Source organism: Ovis aries, chromosome 13 (genome assembly GCF_016772045.2).
Source record: "Ovis aries strain OAR_USU_Benz2616 breed Rambouillet chromosome 13, ARS-UI_Ramb_v3.0, whole genome shotgun sequence".
In the NCBI taxonomy this organism is placed as follows: domain Eukaryota; kingdom Metazoa; phylum Chordata; class Mammalia; order Artiodactyla; family Bovidae; genus Ovis; species Ovis aries.
The window spans coordinates 81,672,628-81,691,829 of NC_056066.1; the positions used below are offsets into that span (position 1 = coordinate 81,672,628).

The 19,202-nt window shown below is 50.6% G+C and overlaps 1 protein-coding gene across 1 annotated transcript; it reads left to right on the forward strand.

Moving 5' to 3' along the window:
* The first annotated feature begins 1,532 nt into the window (after positions 1–1,532).
* Positions 1,533–13,871, forward strand: PFDN4 (prefoldin subunit 4). Its single transcript, XM_012189370.5, has 4 exons — positions 1,533–1,723; positions 10,743–10,850; positions 11,753–11,893; positions 13,483–13,871. Exons 1-4 carry the CDS (start codon positions 1,700–1,702, stop codon positions 13,612–13,614), a joined length of 405 nt encoding a protein of 134 aa, XP_012044760.2. The 5' UTR covers positions 1,533–1,699; the 3' UTR covers positions 13,615–13,871.
* The last annotated feature ends 5,331 nt before the right edge of the window (positions 13,872–19,202 follow it).

Below are 19,202 nucleotides of genomic sequence, written 5' to 3' on the forward strand. Positions count from 1 at the left end.
GGCGCAGGCGTCTTAATTTCATGGCTGCAGTCACTGCCCGCAATGATTTTGGAGCCCAAGAAAATGAAGTCAGTTCCATCTTCTCCTGTCTCTCCACGGCCACGTCCAGAGAGCCCCTCCTGACCGCTGCTCCTGCTCTTCTCTGTCTCGGCCGGCACTGGTTCCGGCCTTTGTGCACCATCTGGGATGACCTTGCTTTCTGTTTTGAGGTGGACCATTTTTAAAGTCTTTATTGGATTTGTTACAATATCGCTTCTGTTTTATGTTTTGGTTTGAGGCATGTGGGATTTTAGCTGCCGGACCAGGGATCAAGCCCCGAGCCTCTGGCACTGGAAGGCAAAGTCCTAACCACTGGGCCACCAGGGAAGCCCTGACCCCCTGCTTGGCTCTCTCTCCCCCTCCACTGGTTCCGGAGCACCTTTAAATGCTGCTAGTTAACGAACTTTTAAATGAATGCGTGTCATTGACGGAGAGTCCAGTACAGGGCGGATCCTGTGAAGAGATTTAACACTGGAAAAACAAATGCTTTATTCGACAAATACGTACTGAGCGCATGTGAGCTGTGCACGGGGTCGCCCTGGGAGATCTGCAGCTGGGGCCGCGACCGGCAGGGCCACGTGGGGCTGAGTGCTGTGCCGGGGCAGCAGGGGTGCTCTCGGGCATCCTTGCCCTCTTCTCCCCATGGAGGAGGGCATGGCAGCCCGCTCCAGTGTTCTTGCCTGGAGAATTCCGCGGACAGAGGAGCCTGGCGGCTACAGTCCATGGGGTTGCAAAGAGCTGGACACGACTGAAGCAACTTAGCCCAAATCCCCATTTCCCAAAGAGGAAACTGGGGCTATGGGAAATGACACTTGTCCAGAGCAATTCTCAAACTTGTCCCTGAGATTTTTTTCAGGGGATCTACGAGGGCCTCCTTTTTCTAACTTCATATCTGTGTGAGATCAGGTTTTCTTCATCTGTGTCAATTAAACAACATTGCCAGGAAGTGCCCCTAAAGAGATTTGCAAGAATGTATATCTATGCCATTCTTCTTAATATTCCTTTTTCTCTTGGAAAATATGGTTCTTTTAAAGTGTTGCTTATGATAAATATGGAAGGGATGTTTTATTATTTTAAATTAACAAGTACATTCAAAAATTCTGTTTTAATTTCTAATGTGGTAAGTATCGATGACTATAGAACAGAAGTTCTCCGGGATCGTCAACGACTTCTGAGAGTGTAAAGACTCCCCCTCTCCCCCTCAAAAAAAAGGACATTGAAGAGCCGAGAGGCGCGCGTGTGCACGTATACAGTAAGCGCAGAATGAATGAAGCCCGGCAGGGCAGGCCCCTCCCCGCGCCCAGCCCGGCGCTCGTCTGGGAGGCGGCTCCGCGCGTCGGGAGGCCGCTCTCCGGGGCCCGCGCCCGGCGCCCCCTGCTGCCCGGCGCCCCCTGCTGCCCGCCGGCCGCGCCGCAGCCGCGCCGCCCGCGGTTTCTGTCGGCCCACAGGCGTGCCTGCCCCTTTAATTGGCGCGTACCAAGTCCTTCCCGGCCGCAGGTCCCCCCGAGCCCGGGCGCGAGCAGCCGGAGGCCTGGTCGGGGGGATGCGGAGCCGGCGCTGCGTCCGCCGCGGGGCCGGGCCGAGGGCGAGCGAGGGCGGGCGCGGGGCCGCGGGTGCGCTCGGCCGCCGTCCCCGCCTCGCGCCGTAGCGCAGTCCCAAGATGGCGGCCACCATGAAGAAGGCGGTGAGGGGGCTCGGCGGGCGGGCGGCCGGGGCCGGGGGCCGGGGCGGCCGGGGCGGGGGGCTCGGCGGGCGGCCGGGGCCGGGGACGGGGGCCGGGGCGGCCGGGGCGGGGGGCGCGGGGCTCGGCGGGCGGGCGGCCGGGGCCGGGGGCCGGGTAGGTGGGCGGGCGGCCGGGGACCCGGGGCCGGGGCCGGGGGCCGGGTAGGTGGGCGGGCGGCCGGGGACCCGGGGCCGGGGCCGGGGGCGCGGGGCTCGGCGGGCGGCCGGGGACCCGGGGCCGGGGCGGCCGGGGGCCGGGGGCGCGGGGCTCGGCGGGCGGCCGGGGACCCGGGGCCGGGGGCCGGGGGAGGTCGGGGCGCCAGGGCTCGGCGGGCGGCCGAGCGGCCGGGGCCGGGGCCGGGTTGGGCGCTCGGCGGCCGGGGCGGCTCCCGGCGCCGCGGGGTCCCCAGGCCCGGCCGCCCGCCCTGGAGGAGCAGGGTCCGCCTGGCGGCGCCGAGGGCCCTGGAGAGGCCGGGGCCCCGCCTCGGGCTGTGGCCGGGGGGGCCGACTGCGGCCGGCGTGCAGCCAGCCCTCGCGGGGAGCCCCGGGAGCCGAGGCCCAGGGCTGGTCGGCGCGCAGGCCCGGAGCCCGCAGCCCTGGCTCCCGTCCTCGCCCCGCGCCCCGCAGGCCCGGCCGCCCGCATGTGCCCTCCGCTCCCTCCAGTCTAGCCGGGGACGGACGGAGAAACAGAGCCGTGAGCGGCTTCCCGGTGACTCAGCTAATAAGCAGAACCCGTGTGCATACCCAGGTTTAATTTTGTCTTTCCCCAAAGCCCACCTTTTATCCTACTAAGCAAGCAAAGCGCCTGTTCAGGGCTTATCGCTCGGTAAGTCTCCCGATGCTTGCTACCCGCGTGGAAAGAAGCTGACACGGAGACGGGCAGGGCAGAGAGCATCTGCTGCCCGGAGGCTGTGCTGTGCGCCGGCCTGAGCACATTCCGCACGCTGTGTTAATCTTCTGTTCCTTTCAGGGTCATGCTGCGTTTATTTTTATTTTGCAAGGGAAGAACCTGAGCCACAGAGGCAAGGTTAGGGTTGAAATAAATAAACACGGACGTTCAGCCTCCAGAGGCCGTGCGTTTAACTTCCATGGTGTCTGATGCGAGTCCGCTGGCTGAAGGCACTGGCTCCGTAGGTTTCGTCTGGTTCCTTCAGTCCACTTCTGAGACCGCGTGGTAGTGTGCTTCGATTGCTTTCGGCTCCGCACCGCCCCACAGCCTTTAGCCACCTGCTCTTGGTGTAGGGTGACCAGTCCGTTCAGGGTTGCCCGAGTTGGAGGGGTTGCTGAAACCGGGACAGCTCCAGGCAAACCAAGACGAGTAGCTCGTTCTTCTGGTCTGTCCTCCACAAATTCTTGTTGGGCTCGAGAGGAGAGTTTAGGGCCTTGGTGATTGAGAAACTGATCGGGATTCATCTGGCCTGTTTCCTGTTTGTATGGAGCCCTCTGTCTCGGATGACCTTTAACTCCAGGGAAGATAGTAGTTGTGGTTCCCCCTCTTGACAGATGTAGAAACTGAGGTACAGAAAAAATAAGCAAATGTCGAGGAAATGGTCAAAGGATGCTTTGAACCCTGGGCTTGATCGCAGAAGTTCTGATGAACAGCACTTTCCTTTCATTCATTCAGTAGACTTTCTGAGGGTGGTCAGTGGCCGGCTTTCTGTTCTGGTGACGGAGATAAGGCTGATGAGCAGTAATGACGTTTCTCTTTTCAGTTGGCTGTGGGGGCTTTGTTGCGGTAGCGGGCTTTTCTCTAGTTGCAGAGAACAGGGCTACTCTCTATGGCAGCGCAGGGGTTTCTCGTTGCCGTGGCCTTTTTCTTGTTGCGGAACGTGAACTCTACAATGTTGGGGCTTTAGTAGGTGCGACACCTGGTCTCAGTGGCTCTGGCTCCTGGGCCCCAGAGCACAGGCCCAGAAGTTGTGGCAAACGGGCCTTGTTGCTTCGAGGCGTGTGGGATCTTCCTGGACCAGGGATCGAGCCTGTGTCTCCTGCACTGGCAGGCGGATTCTTTACCAATGAGCCACGTGGGAAGGCCTAGCAATGATGTTTTATCTCCTTTTCCCTGTAGCTTTGTAGAATGACACCCTTGGAGAGAGGCAGGTGTTAATCAGCAGTCACACAGAAAGCTGTTGAATTTGCAACTCTGAGCAGCACTATGAAAGAAAGGGGCTTGTGAAATGAGGGCTGGAATACGTCTGTCTTGAGGTCAGAGAAGGCTTTCTTGAGAAGATGTGGTCTGTCGGATTCCATGAGGAGGGCAAGAGGAGGTTGGGAGTGCCTCCTGTCGAGGCCTGGGTGCATTCAGTGAAAAGATGGCCAGGAGGGAGGGAATTGGGCGGGAGCAGGCTGAACTGTGACGGCAGAGGGCTCTTGGAGGGGAAGGTGACGGCCCAGACTCAAGGCTCTTTATCTCAGGAAGGCTCTCACAGGTGCAGCATCTTCCTGTGGGTGTATCTGGCACTGCGGACAGTTTCCAGCAGGTTAGCGACACGTGCGTCTTCCTCTCTGCTGACTCTCAGAGAAGACAGATGCCTGCCACATGGGTGAGAGCAAAGTATCGTAGGACAGCCCTCGGAGTCTAAGCAGAGCTCCTTGCAGTCTGGAGTGCTTTACGCTGAGCATTGTAACATCCACTGGGGCGTGACTATTTATGGTGAGAAGTTGAGATGACGATTCAGTCTAACATCTCCGAAGTTCTCCTTTCTCAGACCTGGTTCTTGGCCTGGGTGGGGACTGCAGTCTGATTTTTGTTTATGCATCCTGAGGACAAATGTCTCCTCCTCAGAGAAGCCACTGTTGACATTTCAAAGAAGCCCTCCAACACTCCCCCCCCCCCCTTGAACTATTCTGCTTTCACTATCACAGGTATCGCTATCTAGCAGAAAGTCTTACTTCTCACCTAGCTCCTCTATTAGAATGGAAGCTTGCCAGTGCTCATGAGAGGGGACTCACATTACCCTGTTGCTAAGCTATGTTCATCTCTGAGACCCCGTGGACTGTAGCCTGCCAGGCTCCTCTGTCCATGGGATTTCCCAGGCAAGAATACTGGAGCGGGTGGCCATTTCCTACTCCAGGGGATCTTCCTGACCCAGGGATGGAACCCAGGTCTCCTGCGTTGGCAGGTGGATTCTTTACCACTGAGGCTCCAAGGAAGCCCTCCTTGCGTTTAGGAAATGCTAAATTAATGAATGCCTGTTCATATGAAAGATGAAAAAAAAATGCAAAATTTTGTACTGTAAAAACTGGGTAGGTAACCTTTAATAACCAAAAATTAAAGCAGATTAAAATTAGCCAGAGTTTCCCTGTAGGACTTTTGGAACCCTAGGGGCCCAGCTGTGGGTCCCAGACTCAGGGCGAGCGCGACTGAGGATGGGTCCCTTCCTCCCGGCCCGGGCGAGGCTGATGCTCCCAGCAGGGGTGCAGCCCTACTAAGGGTGGTTAATTCTCACCTGAAGTTGTGAGCGGTCCCATTTCTTTTAGGCCTAGCAGGATTGCCTTGATCTGGGTCTGTTCTTTGTAATGATTTTTGGCAAACATTGTTCAGAAAATCCCTTAGCTGTCGTTCACGGGAAGGTGACTCCATCCCCACTCCCTCTGCTTGGTTCTGGCTCTTCTGGAAGGTGGGAATGGCTTCCCCGTTTCACAGATGACGAACCTGAGGTGGCTCCAGAGAGCTGAAAAAGTCACCCGGGGTTTGCGTCTGCTTGGGGTGAAGCCACTGCTACTGCTGCCACCAGTCTGCGCTGCCTCCGATACTAGGAAAGTCTGCTTCCTCCTCGAGTGATTTTGGCTTCGTGAACGGTAGTGACTACATCTGGCTTTTCTCCTGACCTTTCGGGGCGTGGGTCCCTGTAAGAACAGATGAAAGCCCCGAAGACCCTTCCAGAAGAATGCGCACGTCACACCGCGTGTCATACGCAGAGTCGGGGGGCAGATGGACACCTCGCAGCCTGCACTCCCGGTTTAGAATTCTTCCCTCCCTGCCGAAATGGGGCCTCCAGCGGCAGAGGAGTGGTCTAGATCAGTGAGACAAAAACAGGAGCTGCAGTCAGGGAAGGTGCTGACTTGCCTCTTTCCACCGCGGGTTAGGCAGTGGGTGTTGGCCTCACACCCCGGCTTCAGCCCTTAACCCCTGGAGAAAACCACTGTTACAGAAGTGAACGCTGGGGTCCGGTGTGCTGGGGGCTGCTGCTCGCTGAGGCTACAGCAGGAACCACCTGCTTTGGAAAGATAGAAGGCGGGTGGCCAGACTCTGCAGCTTTTTAGAAAGCCCTTGTCGGTGAGTCTGACTGAACCTGCTTCAGATGCAGCCTCAGAAACTGTGTTAAGCCTCAGCTGTGTTCCAGGCGAACCCTGTGCGGGGTTTCCCGGGGATTAGCCTGTGAAAGTCTGCCCGTGATAGGTGATCTGTAAATACATCTTCACCCTTTTAAAGACTCAGTGTTTACATTCAGCAGAAGTGGGGACTCTAGAATTCTCTGTTCCCTGTTGGCTCAGAGAGTTGAAACTTGTTTTTTTTAAATTTAAATTTATTTATTTTTAATTGGAAGACAGTTTCTTTACAGTATTGTGATGGTTTCTGCAGTGCATCAACATGACTCACCCACAGGTGTACACATGTCCCCTCCCGCTTGAAACCACCTTCCCCCTTCCCTCCCCTTCCCATCCCGTCCCACTGCTCCCGGTTGTCACAGAGCCCTGGGGGTGAGCTCCCTGCGTCATACAGCAGGCTCCCTCTGGCTGTCTAACTGTATAGATGGTAGGGAGTTGAGACTTTCTGTGCGGGGAGATGGCTTGAATGCCAGCATATCTGTGTGTGGACTTCGCTTTAGCTTCTATGTTGTGTAGCTCAGTGTTGCCCAGCTTCCGTATTCATAAGAGTTACGCACCAGGTTGAACATTCAAAGCAATGTGTATATCCCATTGTAAAGGACTTTTTCCCAAGATATCTACTGGGTCTCTGAGGAGGCTGATGCATGTTTATTGGGTGATGGGAGCCTGGCTCAGGGGAGGACTGAGTCCTAGGAGTCTGCGTGTCTGTTCTGACCGCTAAGCTCCCTACTGCTTGAGACAACAGGTTGCCTGTCAAATGAAAGAAATAAAAGTCAGTGGTCATAAGAGACCAGGTGGAAAGACAGGGTGTGGTGTGGTAATTGTGAACGAACAGAGCCCACAATAGTCCTTGTTGAAGCCGAGGCAGTCTGTTTCCTCCTTTAAATTGTAACCATGTGCCCTTGTTCCTGTCTTTTAAATGAGGGGAAACTCTAAGGAATAAAAATCTTTAAAAAATATGTGGTCCCTCGTTAATCACTGGACTATCCTCCAATATAAAATTGAAACATTTTTTATTTAATAAAATTAAAATTAAAAGAGACAAGTGAAATGGGGAAGGAAGCAAAAAAACCAAAACATGGTCCCCCTTTGAAACTCTGAAGCCAAGGACTTCCTGCCCCTTCTGGATATGTGTGGTTGCATGTTTAACACACACTCACACACACACACTTCTGCCTTTAATTTCTGAGTGCTGGTGGGTCTCTCTCGCTCTGGAGCCAGACGGCTGGGGTCGACACTGAGCTCTGCCGCTTGCTCACTGTGTGGCTTTGGGCCCCTCGACCTCTCTCTGCCACACTTTCTGTAGAATAGTGGTGCTAAAGATCCTGCTTGCTAGGGCTGATTGGAGGACTGGCAGCGGCAATAAAGCACTCAGAAAGCCCTGGGCACGTGGTGAGGGCTCGGGGAACGTGGCTGCTTAGTCACTCAGTCGTGTCTGACTCTTTGCCACCCCGTGGACTCGCCAGGCTCCTCTGTCCATGGGATTTCCCAGGCAAGAATAATGGAGTGGGCTGCCATTCCCTTCTCTAGTAAATGTTAGCTATTACTAATGTGATTTCATACTTTGTCATGTATGCTGTCTAATTTTATTTACCGATTTAACCACATGAATCACATCAGTTCAGTTCAGTCGCTCAGTCGCGACTCTTTGCAACCCCATGGACTGCAGCACGCCAGGCCTCCCTGTCCATCACAAACTCCCGGAGTTTACTCATGTCCATTGAGTTGGTGATGCCATCCAGCCATCCCATCCCCTTATCCTCCCACCTTCAATCTTTCCCAGCATCAGGGTCTTTTCCAGTGAGTCAGTTCTTTGCATCAGGTGGCCAAAGTATTGGAGTTTCAGCTTCAGCAACAATCCTTCCAATGAATATTCAGGGTTGATTTCCTTTAGGATTGACTGGTTGAATCTCCTTGCAATCCAGGGGACCCTCAAGAGTCTTTTCCAGCACCACAGTTCAAAAGCATCAATTCTTCAGCACTCAGCTTTCTTTATAGTCCAACTCTCACATCCATACATGACCACTGGAAAAACCATAGCCTTAACTAGACGGACCTTTGTTCATAACTTTCCTCCAAGGAGTAAGCGTCTTTGAATTTCATGGTGGCAGTCACCATCTGCAGTGATTTTGGAGCCCTCAAAATAAAGTCTGTCACTGTTTCCACTGTTTCCCCATCTGTTTGCCATGAAGTGATGGGACCAGAAGCCATGATCTTAGTTTTTTGAATGTTGAGCTTTAAGCCAACTTTTCCACTCTGACTTTCATCAAGAGGCTCTTTAGTTCTTCACTTTCTGCCATAAGGGTGGGGTCATCTGCATATCTGAGGTTGTTGATATTTCTCCCAACAATCTTGATTCCAGCTTGTGCTTCCTCCAGCCTGGCATTTCACAGGATGTACTCTGCCTATAAGTTACATAAGCAGGGTGACGATATACAGCCTTGACATACTCTTTTCCGTATTTGGAACCAGTTTGTTGTTCCATGTCCAGTTCTAACTGTTGCTTCTTGACCTGCATACAGACTTCTCAGGAAGCAGGTAAGGTGGTCTGGTATTCCCATCTCTTTCAGAATTTTCCAGAGTTTGTTGTGATCCACAGTCAGAGGCTTTGGCATAGTCAATAAGGCAGAAATAGATGTTTTTTCTGGAACTCTCTTGCTTTTTCCATGATCCAGCGGATGTTGGCAATTTGATCTCTGGTTCCTCTGCCTTTTGTAAAACCAGCTTGAACATCTGGAAGTTCACGGTTCACGTATTGCTGAAGCCTGGCTTGGGGAATTTTGAGCATTACTTTGCTAGCGTGTGAGATGAGTGCAATTGTGCAGTAGTTTGAGCGTTCTTTGGCATTGCCTTTCTTTGGGATTGGAATGAAAACTGAGCTTTTCCAGTCCTGTGGCCACTGCTGAGTTTTCCTAATTTGCTGGCATTTTGAGTGTAGCACTTTCACAGCATCATCTTTCAGGATTTGAAATAGCTCCCCTGGAATTCCATCACCTCCACTAGCTTTGTTCATAGTGATGCTTTGTAAGGCCCACTTGACTTCACATTCCAGGATGTCTGGCTCTAGATGAGTGATCACACCATCGTGATTATCTGGGTCATGAAGATCTTTTTTGTATAGTTCTTCTGTGTCTTCTTGCCACCTCTTAATATCTTCTGCTTCTGTTAGGTCCATACCATTTCTGTCCTTTATTGAGCCGATCTTTGCATGAAATGTTCCCTTGGTATCTCTGATTTTCTTGAAGAGATCTCTAGTCTTTCCCATTCTATTGTTTTCCTTTATTTCTTTTCACTGATCGCTGAGGAAGGCTTTCTTTTCTTTCCTTGCTGTACTTTGGAACTCGGCATTCAAGTTTTTTAATTTTACAGTGAATTACACCTTATTCACAGAGAAGGCAGTGGCACCCCACTCCAGTACTCTTGCCTGGAAAATCCCATGTACGGAGGAGCCTGGTAGGCTGCAGTCCATGGGGTTGCTAAGAGTCGAACACGACTGAGCGACTTCACAACTTCACTTTCACTTTTCTGCATTGGAGAAGGAAATGGCAACCCACTCCAGTGTTCTTGCCTGGAGAATCCCAGGGACGGGGGAGCCTGGTGGGCTGCCATCTATGGGGTCGCACAGAGTCGGTCATGACTGAAGTGACTTAGCAGCAGCAGCAACACCTTGTTCATAGTGAAGACACGTAAGTGCTACATTAAAGCAAACGTGAGCTTTTACTGTGTGTGTGTGGACTGTAGTCACTGAACTGCATAGTGACCCTCATGCCAGTGTATCAGTCGGATTGAAAATTCAGTGCGTGAGCTCTGCCTGGTGCTCTGTGACAGCCTGCTGGGGTGGGAGGGAGGTTCACGGGAAGGCGGCGTCTGCATACTTGTGGCTGGTTCACGGTGTACAGCAGAAAGCAGCCCAACCACGTAAGGCAGCTGTTGCTCAGCCACTAAGTCGTGTCTGACTCTGCCACCCCAGGAGTGCGGCACGCCAGGCTTCCCTGTCCTTCACCGTCTCCCGGAATTTGCTCAGACTCCTGTCCATTGGGATTGTTGGAACCATCTCATCCTCTGCTGTCCCCTTCTCTTGCCCTCAGTCTTTCCCAGCATCAGGGTCTTTTCCATTGAGTCGGCTCTTTGCATCAGGTGGCCAACGTAAAGCAAGTATCAATCATCCAATTAAAAATAGATTCTAACAGATTATGGAAATGGTCGGACTTCCAATAGCCTCAATAAGCTTGAGCAGGTTTTAACTCTTAGAGAATAAGCTAGTCTGAGGCATTTACCAAAATCAGCTAGCACATCACTCTTGCTCCCTGGATTATCTTGATGAAAGAATGTTCCAGCTTGAGAAATTCTGCTCCAGGCCAAAAGTTGACTGGCTTGATCCAGGATTTAGTCTCAGTTGTTTATATTTGAAATGTTTTTGCAGATTAGACATTCCATAGCATATCGAGAGAGGGCCTGGGCCTCACGAAGAACCCTAAGCTTGCGGCACTGCAGCTTGGTAGGGTCTGTGTCTGTGACAGCCGCTACCTCTTGTAGTCCTGGACTCCGAGGACAAGCAGTTTATCGAGACGTTTCAGAATTGTGCTAAAAGCTAACCTCTGATCTCTCCATTCAGATTAATTCTACAGAACATTTCAATGTTTTCTCAGGCTGCAGAAGATGTCCATGTCACTTTTGAGGATCAACAAAAGATAAACAAATTTGCACGGAATACGAGTAGGATCACGGAGCTGAAGGAAGAAATAGAAGTGAAAAAGGTATTGAAACTGGGTCTCATTTAAGACCCATGAAAGCTCTTCCTGCTGTAGCTTTTTATAACTAAGTTCAGTCATGTGTGGTTGTAGCAGTCCTGGGCTCCCCATTGTGAGTCACATAATACACTCCAGTTAGTTTAAGAGGGAAGGTGTTAGTTGAGGGAGGTGGGCGTGGGCCGATTGTTGATGGGCGTGCCTTCTGGCTGAGGGTCGAAGAGCAGGTCCCAGAGCCTCGCACGGAGGCCTGGGCCGGTGATGGGGCTGCTGCTTCCCCGCTGATGCAGAGCTGGCTGCGCCCTCCTCAGGGGGGTCTCTGCCCCGCCATCCTTGGGACTCTGGGCTGCTACCCACCCCTGGCCTGCGTGTCAGAGCCCGCTTCTCATGGCAGCTCGCCTGGGCTGAAGGCCAGGTCAAGTGTCTTTGATTAAGGGAATTTATGTCATTATTCGCTTGCATCAAGCAGAGCTGAGAAAGGCAAGTTTGTGTTCGTGTTTTTAGTCTGCTATTGGAAGGCAGAATCCCCACAGTGAGAAGCAAAGTAGGAGGCCTTCCGAGTGGCATGGATTCCCCCATGGTGTGCTTGAGGGGCCGTGGAGACCCCCACGGTGCGCTCGAGGGGCCGTGGATTCCCCCACGGTGCGCTCGAGGGGCCGTGGAGACCCCCTGGTGTGCTCGAGGGGCCGTGGAGCTATCTGGAGCTATCCAGAGGACAGTGTGTTCGTGTGCTCCTGTGTGCTTCTGTGGGAAATGCCGTCCAAAAATTGTGAGACACTCTTATTTTAGTGTGATAATTCCTTTGTGAAAGGGTCTCTTAGAGTGTGGGTGTCCCAAATGACAAGTGTGTTTTACCCTCTATTAGGTAATTTTGAATGCATTTTTCATTGCTATTCACTTCTGATATACAGAAACAACTCCAGAATTTAGAAGATGCCTGTGAGGACATCATGCTTGCAGATGACGACTGCTTAATGATACCTTATCAGATTGGCGATGTTTTCATTAGTCATTCTCAAGAAGAAACACAAGAAATGTTAGAAGAAGCCAAGGTACAAAATCTCTCCCTGGAGGGTAAAGTGGAACTCTTAAATTAGGGTTTTATGTCATTATGAAGAATGTGTAATTATAGGTGTAGGGAAGTAAGGAATGCTAGCTCACCTCTCATGGGCCCTTCCAGTGTCCGAGGCCTTCTCTGAATGCTGGTAAACATGATTTTGTTTAATCTCAAGGATGCCTCTGTGGCATATCTGTGGGAATCCCAGTTTAGAGCTGAAGAAGAATAGAGTCTTAGAGAGGTTATGGGACTCACTCAGAGTGACAAAGGGAATGCTCTTTTGAGCCCAGGAGCTGTGGCCTAAGTTAATAGTTTCCAGAAAGTACAGAATATCATACAACAGGGAAAGACGATCACTCGTAATCCCAGAGTTACTCGCCCAGGACAAACAGTTGTCTGTGTTTCTTTTATGCTCTCTTCCTCTGCGTATTTTTGCTTCACATTTTGGTCAGTTAGCATCCTAGTGCGAGTATCTCATTTTTGCACTCAATGTTCATTTATCCAGTAGGTCTTCCCCGGGAGCTTGTTGGGGCCACATGTGTGTTAAAAGCATCACTTTTGATGACTGTTCGATGTCGTGTTAGAGGACTTTGATTCAGCTCACTGTCCTCTCCTTACATTAATTTGTTTTCACTATTTTTCTGTAGGAATATTGTGGTGAACATTCTTATTAAATCTATGGTCACCTTTAGGAAGTTTCTTTAAGGAAATAATCAGAGAAGTGTAATTACTGGGTCAGAGTATGGATTCATTGACAACATTTGGGCTTGTTACAAATTCAGATTATTGAGTCCAGCGCCAAGAATTCCTTATTCGCGAGGCCTGGAGTGGCTCCCTGGTGACCTAGCGAGTGTCCAGGTGGCCTGGGGGCCCCCCTTTGAGAACCGCTGGCCAGGCGTCTAGCAGGCTACCAGTGCTGCTCCTAGACATTCGTCTTTCCCGAGGTTGACGGGTGTGTGTGTTCTTTGTGTGGTTCCATTTTTTCTTTGTCATATTTAGGAAAAACCCTTTGCCCCTGGCCAGGAAGGGGTTTCTGACGTCTGTGCATTTTGTGTGGCGAAGCTCCTCTGTCACAAATGAGACTCTCATTGCGGGTCTTTCGGAGTCTGACTCCAGGGGCCTCGTAGTTAGGGGACCTGCCGGATTCTGACGAGTGGTTACTCGTAATTATCAGTGGGATGTGGATTTTTATCCTTTCCTCTAGCTCCCTAGTTATTTTTGTGAAGTTGAAAGAGGCTGTGTCAGACGGCAGGCCCGTGGTAAACTGTTTCCCTAAAATATTTCTAGATCATTCTTTCTTTATTGGGATATGATCATCCATTTCATTTTACTCTGTTCTTTCAAGTCAGCGAGAACTGAGGAGAGCCTGACTTATTCTCTAATAAGCAAATACAGATCATTCCCACAACTGGACTTCTGGTTTAGATTTAATCATTATCATTTAGTATTATCAGTATCATTTAGCTGCATGTCCAAGTTCAGGAAGCGTTTGACCTAAAATTCTTCCCAGATGTTACTTCATCCACAGATGCTCAGAAATCATCCAATTGAATAGAATCAATTTAATTTTTTTTTTTTTGACAGAAAAATTTGCAAGAAGAAATTGACGCCTTAGAATCCAGAGTGGAATCAATTCAGCGGGTGTTAGCAGATTTGAAAGTTCAGTTATATGCAAAATTTGGAAGTAACATAAACCTTGAAGCTGATGAAAGTTAAACGTTTTATAAAATTTTTTTAATTTGTTTAATAAACTTGAATATTGCTTAAAATGATAATTTCCCTTCTTCAAATGAAATGGAAAGCAAAACTTTTTTTTAAATTTTTCATTTATTTAATGGAAACTTGCCTATTTTCACGTCTTGCTTATTTATTTTATATTTTTAAAAGAAGACAGTATTCATCTATGTATTTTGCAGAACAATTATATCAAGTGTAGGGGCTTCGTGTCATGTTATTAAAATCAGTTAAGCAGACTTCCACGTTTCTATTTGTCATTTAGAATATTTGTGCCATTTTTACTCACAAGAAGATTCTAACAGCCACTCGCATCACGGTGTGTATCTGTGTCTGTTTCAGCCGCCGCTTTGAGATGATGAAACCACTGCTTTCATCCCATGGTGCATCTATAGCTGTCTCTTTTTACTCTCTTCCCACTGACACTTTGTCACATACTAAAACACATGCGTATGCTTTATTTAAATATGTGCAATATATATCGCATCTTAGTATATACATTTCTTACATGTATTGGTTTAAGAGTCCAGATGATGCAGAAACAAGTTGAGGCATGTTGAGCTTCATACATAGAGCAGAACAGCCGAAATGAACCAGAAGAAAGAGAGGTTAGGTTCTTTTTTTTAATTACGTTTTAGACTTTATTTTAGTGCTTTCTAATTAACTGTGGTTTATATTGATAATGATGTGGAAGTTAAGCAGCTGTGTATTTAAAAATAAGGCTTTTTTCCTTAAAGAGTACATTTACTCCCTACTGCCTGCCCGCCCCCCCCCCCCGGCCCCCCCAAGGTAACCCTTTTGGGATTTAGAAGACTTAATTATACTAACTTTCCAGCAGATGGCACTGATATGCCAAAACACCAATGGAGGCCTCATAATGCAAAAATGAGCAGATGTCCAAGATTAACTGTCCAGAGTTTTAGAGGGAATGTCATTTTTTAATTCTCAAGGCTGAACACTGAATATGTATTTTTTGGTTAAATGTTTAGAAACAGTTCAGCATTAAAAGTAGGGAGAGAGAGAGTGTGTGTGTGTGTGAGACTCAGTCACTCTTCTCAGCCTCATGGACTAGAGCCTGCCAGGCTCCTCTGTCCATGGAATTCTCCAGGCGAGAGTACTGGACGGGTAGCCATTCTCTTCTCCAGGGGATCTTCCCAACCTAGAGATTAAACTTGGGTCTCCTGCTCTGCAGGCAGATTCTCTATTGTTTGAGCCATCAAAGAAGCCCAAAGGTAGAATGCATAATTCTAAAGTTCTTCATGACCTAAAGGCATACTTTCAAGTTGCTGCACATTTTCTCAAATAGTATATTCAAATCCTAGAAAATGACTGTCACAAGGATATTTTTTCTTCTGTGCACTTGGTTGCAATTGTGAGACTCGGCAATGTACCAGGAAGTAGATAACACCCTGAAGTTCGAGTTTCCCTTGTGGCTCAGATGGCGAAGAATCTGCCTGCAGTGTGGGAGACCTGGGTTCAGTCCCCAGGTTGGGAAAGTCCCCTGAAGAAAGAAACGGCAGCCCCCTCCAGTGCTCTTGCCTGGGAAATCCCATGAACAGAGAAGCCTGGTGGGCTACAGTCCATGGGGTCGCAAGGGTCAGACACGACTGAGCAACCAACACTCACTCTCCCTCAAATGAGGAAAGTTGGAGAAACTTTGAGCCTGGTTCCAAAGCTGGAGGGTAAACACCAGGAGTGTGGTGTCCCCACGGGTGTGGGGGGAGGAGCAGCCACCACCTTCACTCCGGGACCCGAGGCAGGGCTGCCTTCGTTTGACGAGAGGTGCAGCTGGCCCGGGACATCCCTGCAGTGATGGAGCGTGGACTGGTCACTGACCTCACTCTCCCTCCAGAACCCAGCGGGCACCCACCATTGGCAGCCGGAATCCAGAGGTGGTCCATAGAAGGCAGTCTGTTCCGGCGCCCATGGGGAGATGGATGGATGGGTCTGGAGGGCCAGTTGGAAGACCCAGCAGAGGCTGGCTGAAACCGAACTGTTCAGAAGTTTTAACAGCGAAGGCTCAACTGACTGATGTGCGGGAAACGGAATCGTGTAACCGGCCAGGATTGAGAATTTAGTCAGAGCGTTAGCAAATAAGCCTAACACGGGAAAACAAAGATTTCACGGTGGGGAGGAATGGCTAACTTTCTACCTTGTCTTCAAAGTTCACCTGTGAAGTAAATTTATAAAGGACATCAGAAATATTTGGCTCCCATTTTAAGTTCATTTCTGAAGTGTCCCTCAGCCTTCTCTTATTTTTGTTAGTAGCCTCACTGGGTTGGGTGAAGGCTGCAGACAGAACTCACTGCATCTCACGCTGAGCCCTCCCCCCACTTTAGACCTGTTGATCTGAATCCTCACCATGAACTTTTTTTTTCAGTTGGAGTGTAATTGTGACACAACGTTGTTAGTTTCTGCTTGCAACAAAGGGAGTCAGTTGTATGCAGGCATGCGTCCCCTTCCCTCCTGAGCCTCCCCCCCCCCCCCCCCACCCCCCAGCCGGCCCCACCACTGCCCTCCTCTAGAGAGGAATCCTGATTTTTATGTACAATCACTATTTTTAGAAAGTGCAACCTTTTTTTTTTTTTTTTTTTTTTTTAAAGCAATGCAGGGTAAACAGAAGATACTTGTGGAATAAAATGGACCAGCAGGCTGCCAGTTTGCAAACTCCTGCACAATATGCTACATCTTATCCAGGCCTTGATAGGAAGTAGAGAACAGGTCATTTGGTCTAGGAGCTTGCGCCGCTGACTTTAGTTTTTAAATACTTCTCAAGTCTACCCATTTCTTTCCATCTCCACAGCCACCAGTAGCCTTGTCCAAGCGATAAGAGCTCTAGTCAAAACCCTGACTAACTGGGGGGTGATAGGGAGTTCAGGGGTTTTGGAGAGGAACATCATTTGATACTGAGTTTTGACAGCTGGAAGCCAGGGGCAGTCTCCGAGGGGCTTTGAACAGAAAGGTGGTATATATGGTTGGAATGGGATTTTAGAATAATTGGGCAGTTGTTCGGTGGTTTTCTTACAAAGTCGTGGAGGCAGGGTTACCGGAAGTTCCTGCACTTTCTTTGGTACGTGGATCCAGTTGGCAGGGGAAGAAAGAGCAGGAAGAGGGACCTGGAGAGCGGTGAGAGCTGCCGCCTTGACAGTGGCTGGGGAGCTGAAGGGGCAGGTCGGAGGGGAGAGCCAGGGAGAACGTGGTTTTAGCGCGCAGGCTGAGCACAGCCTGCAACAGCTTTTCTTTGGCTCTCATAGTTTAAATTTTCTTTAACGTTGCTGGCTGCAATAAAACCGAGATCTCGCGTGAGGATCCAGTTTGCCAACAGAGATACTTCCAGTTGCACCTGTAGCCTCTCACCATCGGACGGGGCGAGGGTCCAGCTAACCTGCCCCCCTCATTTGCACAGTTTGGGGTCCTGCTCTCGCTGACTCTGCAATGCTCCCTCTCAAGGGCGCACAATCCCCAGGGAAGCCTGTGCGACCCCCGGCTAACTAAGGCGGCCTAGTCGAGAGTGTTGGCTTATCCTGCGAGGAGGGGAGGAGAAGGTGCTGGCTTTGAACGCTTGGCTGTTGGAAAGGTGAGTTGAGACCTTTTTTTCCCCAGGGCCAGAGGGGCAGCACAATCCCGGGCCCTGCTGCCTCCCAGGAGAGGTGGGGCCGCCCGAGGTCGGGCCTTGGGAGCCGGGAGCCGAGGTGGGTCTGGGAGCACCTGCCGGGCAGCGACCTGCCCTGGATCCTGGGAGGCAGCCGGGCTCAGAGGGGCCCAGGTCCTGGCACAGAGGCGGGGTCTGCACTTGAGCCTCTACTTCCCGGGTCCCCATGAGCCCGGGGCAGTCTCTGGACCGCTGCTGATGCTGGTCAGTTGCTGAGTCACGGCCGACTCTTTGCGACCCCGGGGACGGTAGCCCATCAGGCTCTTCTGTCCGTGGGATTCTCCAGGCAAGAACACTGGAGTGGGTTGCCATTTTCTTCTCCAAAGGATCTTCCCGTCCCAGGGATGGAACCTGTGTCTCCTGCTTTGGCAGGTGGATTCTTTACCACTGAGTTACCTGGGAAGACCCCCATGCAGGGCTGGGGAGGTGTACTTTAGGGCAATTTTCATCCTAGAGAATGCTTCTAATTGCGGTTACCAGGGATCTTGTTAAAACAGGTTCTGGTTCGGTGTGTTCAGGCTGGGGCCTGGGATTCTGCATTTCTAACAAGCTTCCAGAGTGTTCCGCTATTGCTGGTCGGTTGGCCATGCACTGGTCAGCCTAGATGGCTTGTCGTGGAAGAGAAGAGGCTTAGAATTCAGGTGGGAGGAAAAGAACCAGGAAAGGAGGCAGAGTCTGACTGGCCACAGATGGAAAATTTTCTGCAGGACTAAATCCTGAAAAATAGTTTTCTCCATTAGGCATGATGTTGAGCATGTGAAGGATAGAATAGTTGCCTTCAGCAACTATTTATAGAAACTGGGGGTGGACCTCAGTGGTTTAACAAGCGTTCCAGGTGGTTGTGATTCAGTTAAAGATCCCTAGGCTCAAGTACAGAGAAGGCAATGGCACCCCACTCCAGTACTCTTGCCTGGAGAATCCCAGGGGCAGGGGAGTCTGGTGGGCTGCCGTCTATGGGGTCGCACAGAGTCGGACATGACTGAAGCGACTTAGCAGCAGCAGCAGCAGCAGCAGCAGCAGTGAGATACTGGAGCACCCAAGAAGAAGCTGACCAGCCTTGCCAGGGGTGCTGGTCGCTAGGGGTGTCCGGCTCGCTGGCTGGCGGTGAGCAGCTTATAAGGTTAAGCAGTGGGTCATGGAGGTGTGGAGGCAGAAATGAGAAGTGTTTTTACAAGAAAATGAACCGTGGAGGGAAGGTGGTAGACTCATTTAATGCCATTACTGTGCAGCCAGAAGGGCCATTTGGGGTTTTCGAAGATCAGGGAATATATGAGTTCATGTAGGAGTAGATGGGGAGGAATCCAGGAGCGAAAGTGATGAAAAAACCAGGGGACAAGAGATGAGGAAGCTCAGCAAGAGAAGGGTCCGTGCGAGGGAAAGGATGGCGTTAGGCTTCTCCAAACAATAACCTGGAAAGACGCCCAGTGCAGGTCGCACTTATGCAAGCTCTTCCTTGAGGAACAAATGACAGAAAAAAATCAGGATGGTGACAAACTCTGGAGGGGAAGAAAGACGTGGTCGGGGAGACCAACCCAGGAAGCCGGTTGGTTGGTTTAGTTGCTAAATCACGTCTGACTCTTTGGGACCCATGGAATGTAGCCTGCCAGGCTCCTCTGTCCATGAGGTTTCCCAGGCAAGAATACCGGAGTGGATTGCCATTTCCTTCTCTAGGGGATCTCCCTGACCGTAGGATCGAACCCCAGACTCCTGCATTGCAGGCAGAGTCTTTACCGCTGAGCCACCAGGATACATAGCTGTTTACTTCAGTGTGTTATATTCAATGTGAATCCTTCGTGAAGTCATTCACAATAGCAAGTGTTTATAAAATTCTGTTAGTTCTGGCAAAAACCAAATAGAATTATGTGTTGTAAGGTTGTTGGAAGTGAAATGAAAGTTGCTCAGTCGTGTCTGACTCTTT

Excerpts from the sequence above, each read along its gene's own strand:
- PFDN4 (XM_012189370.5), top strand. The coding sequence starts at position 1,700 with ATGGCGGCCACCATGAAGAAGGCG. Across the intron at positions 1,724-10,742 it reads CGGCCACCATGAAGAAGGCG|GCTGCAGAAGATGTCCATGT; the intron begins GTGAGGGGGCTC and ends ATGTTTTCTCAG. Across the intron at positions 11,894-13,482 it reads AAATGTTAGAAGAAGCCAAG|AAAAATTTGCAAGAAGAAAT; the intron begins GTACAAAATCTC and ends TTTTTTTGACAG.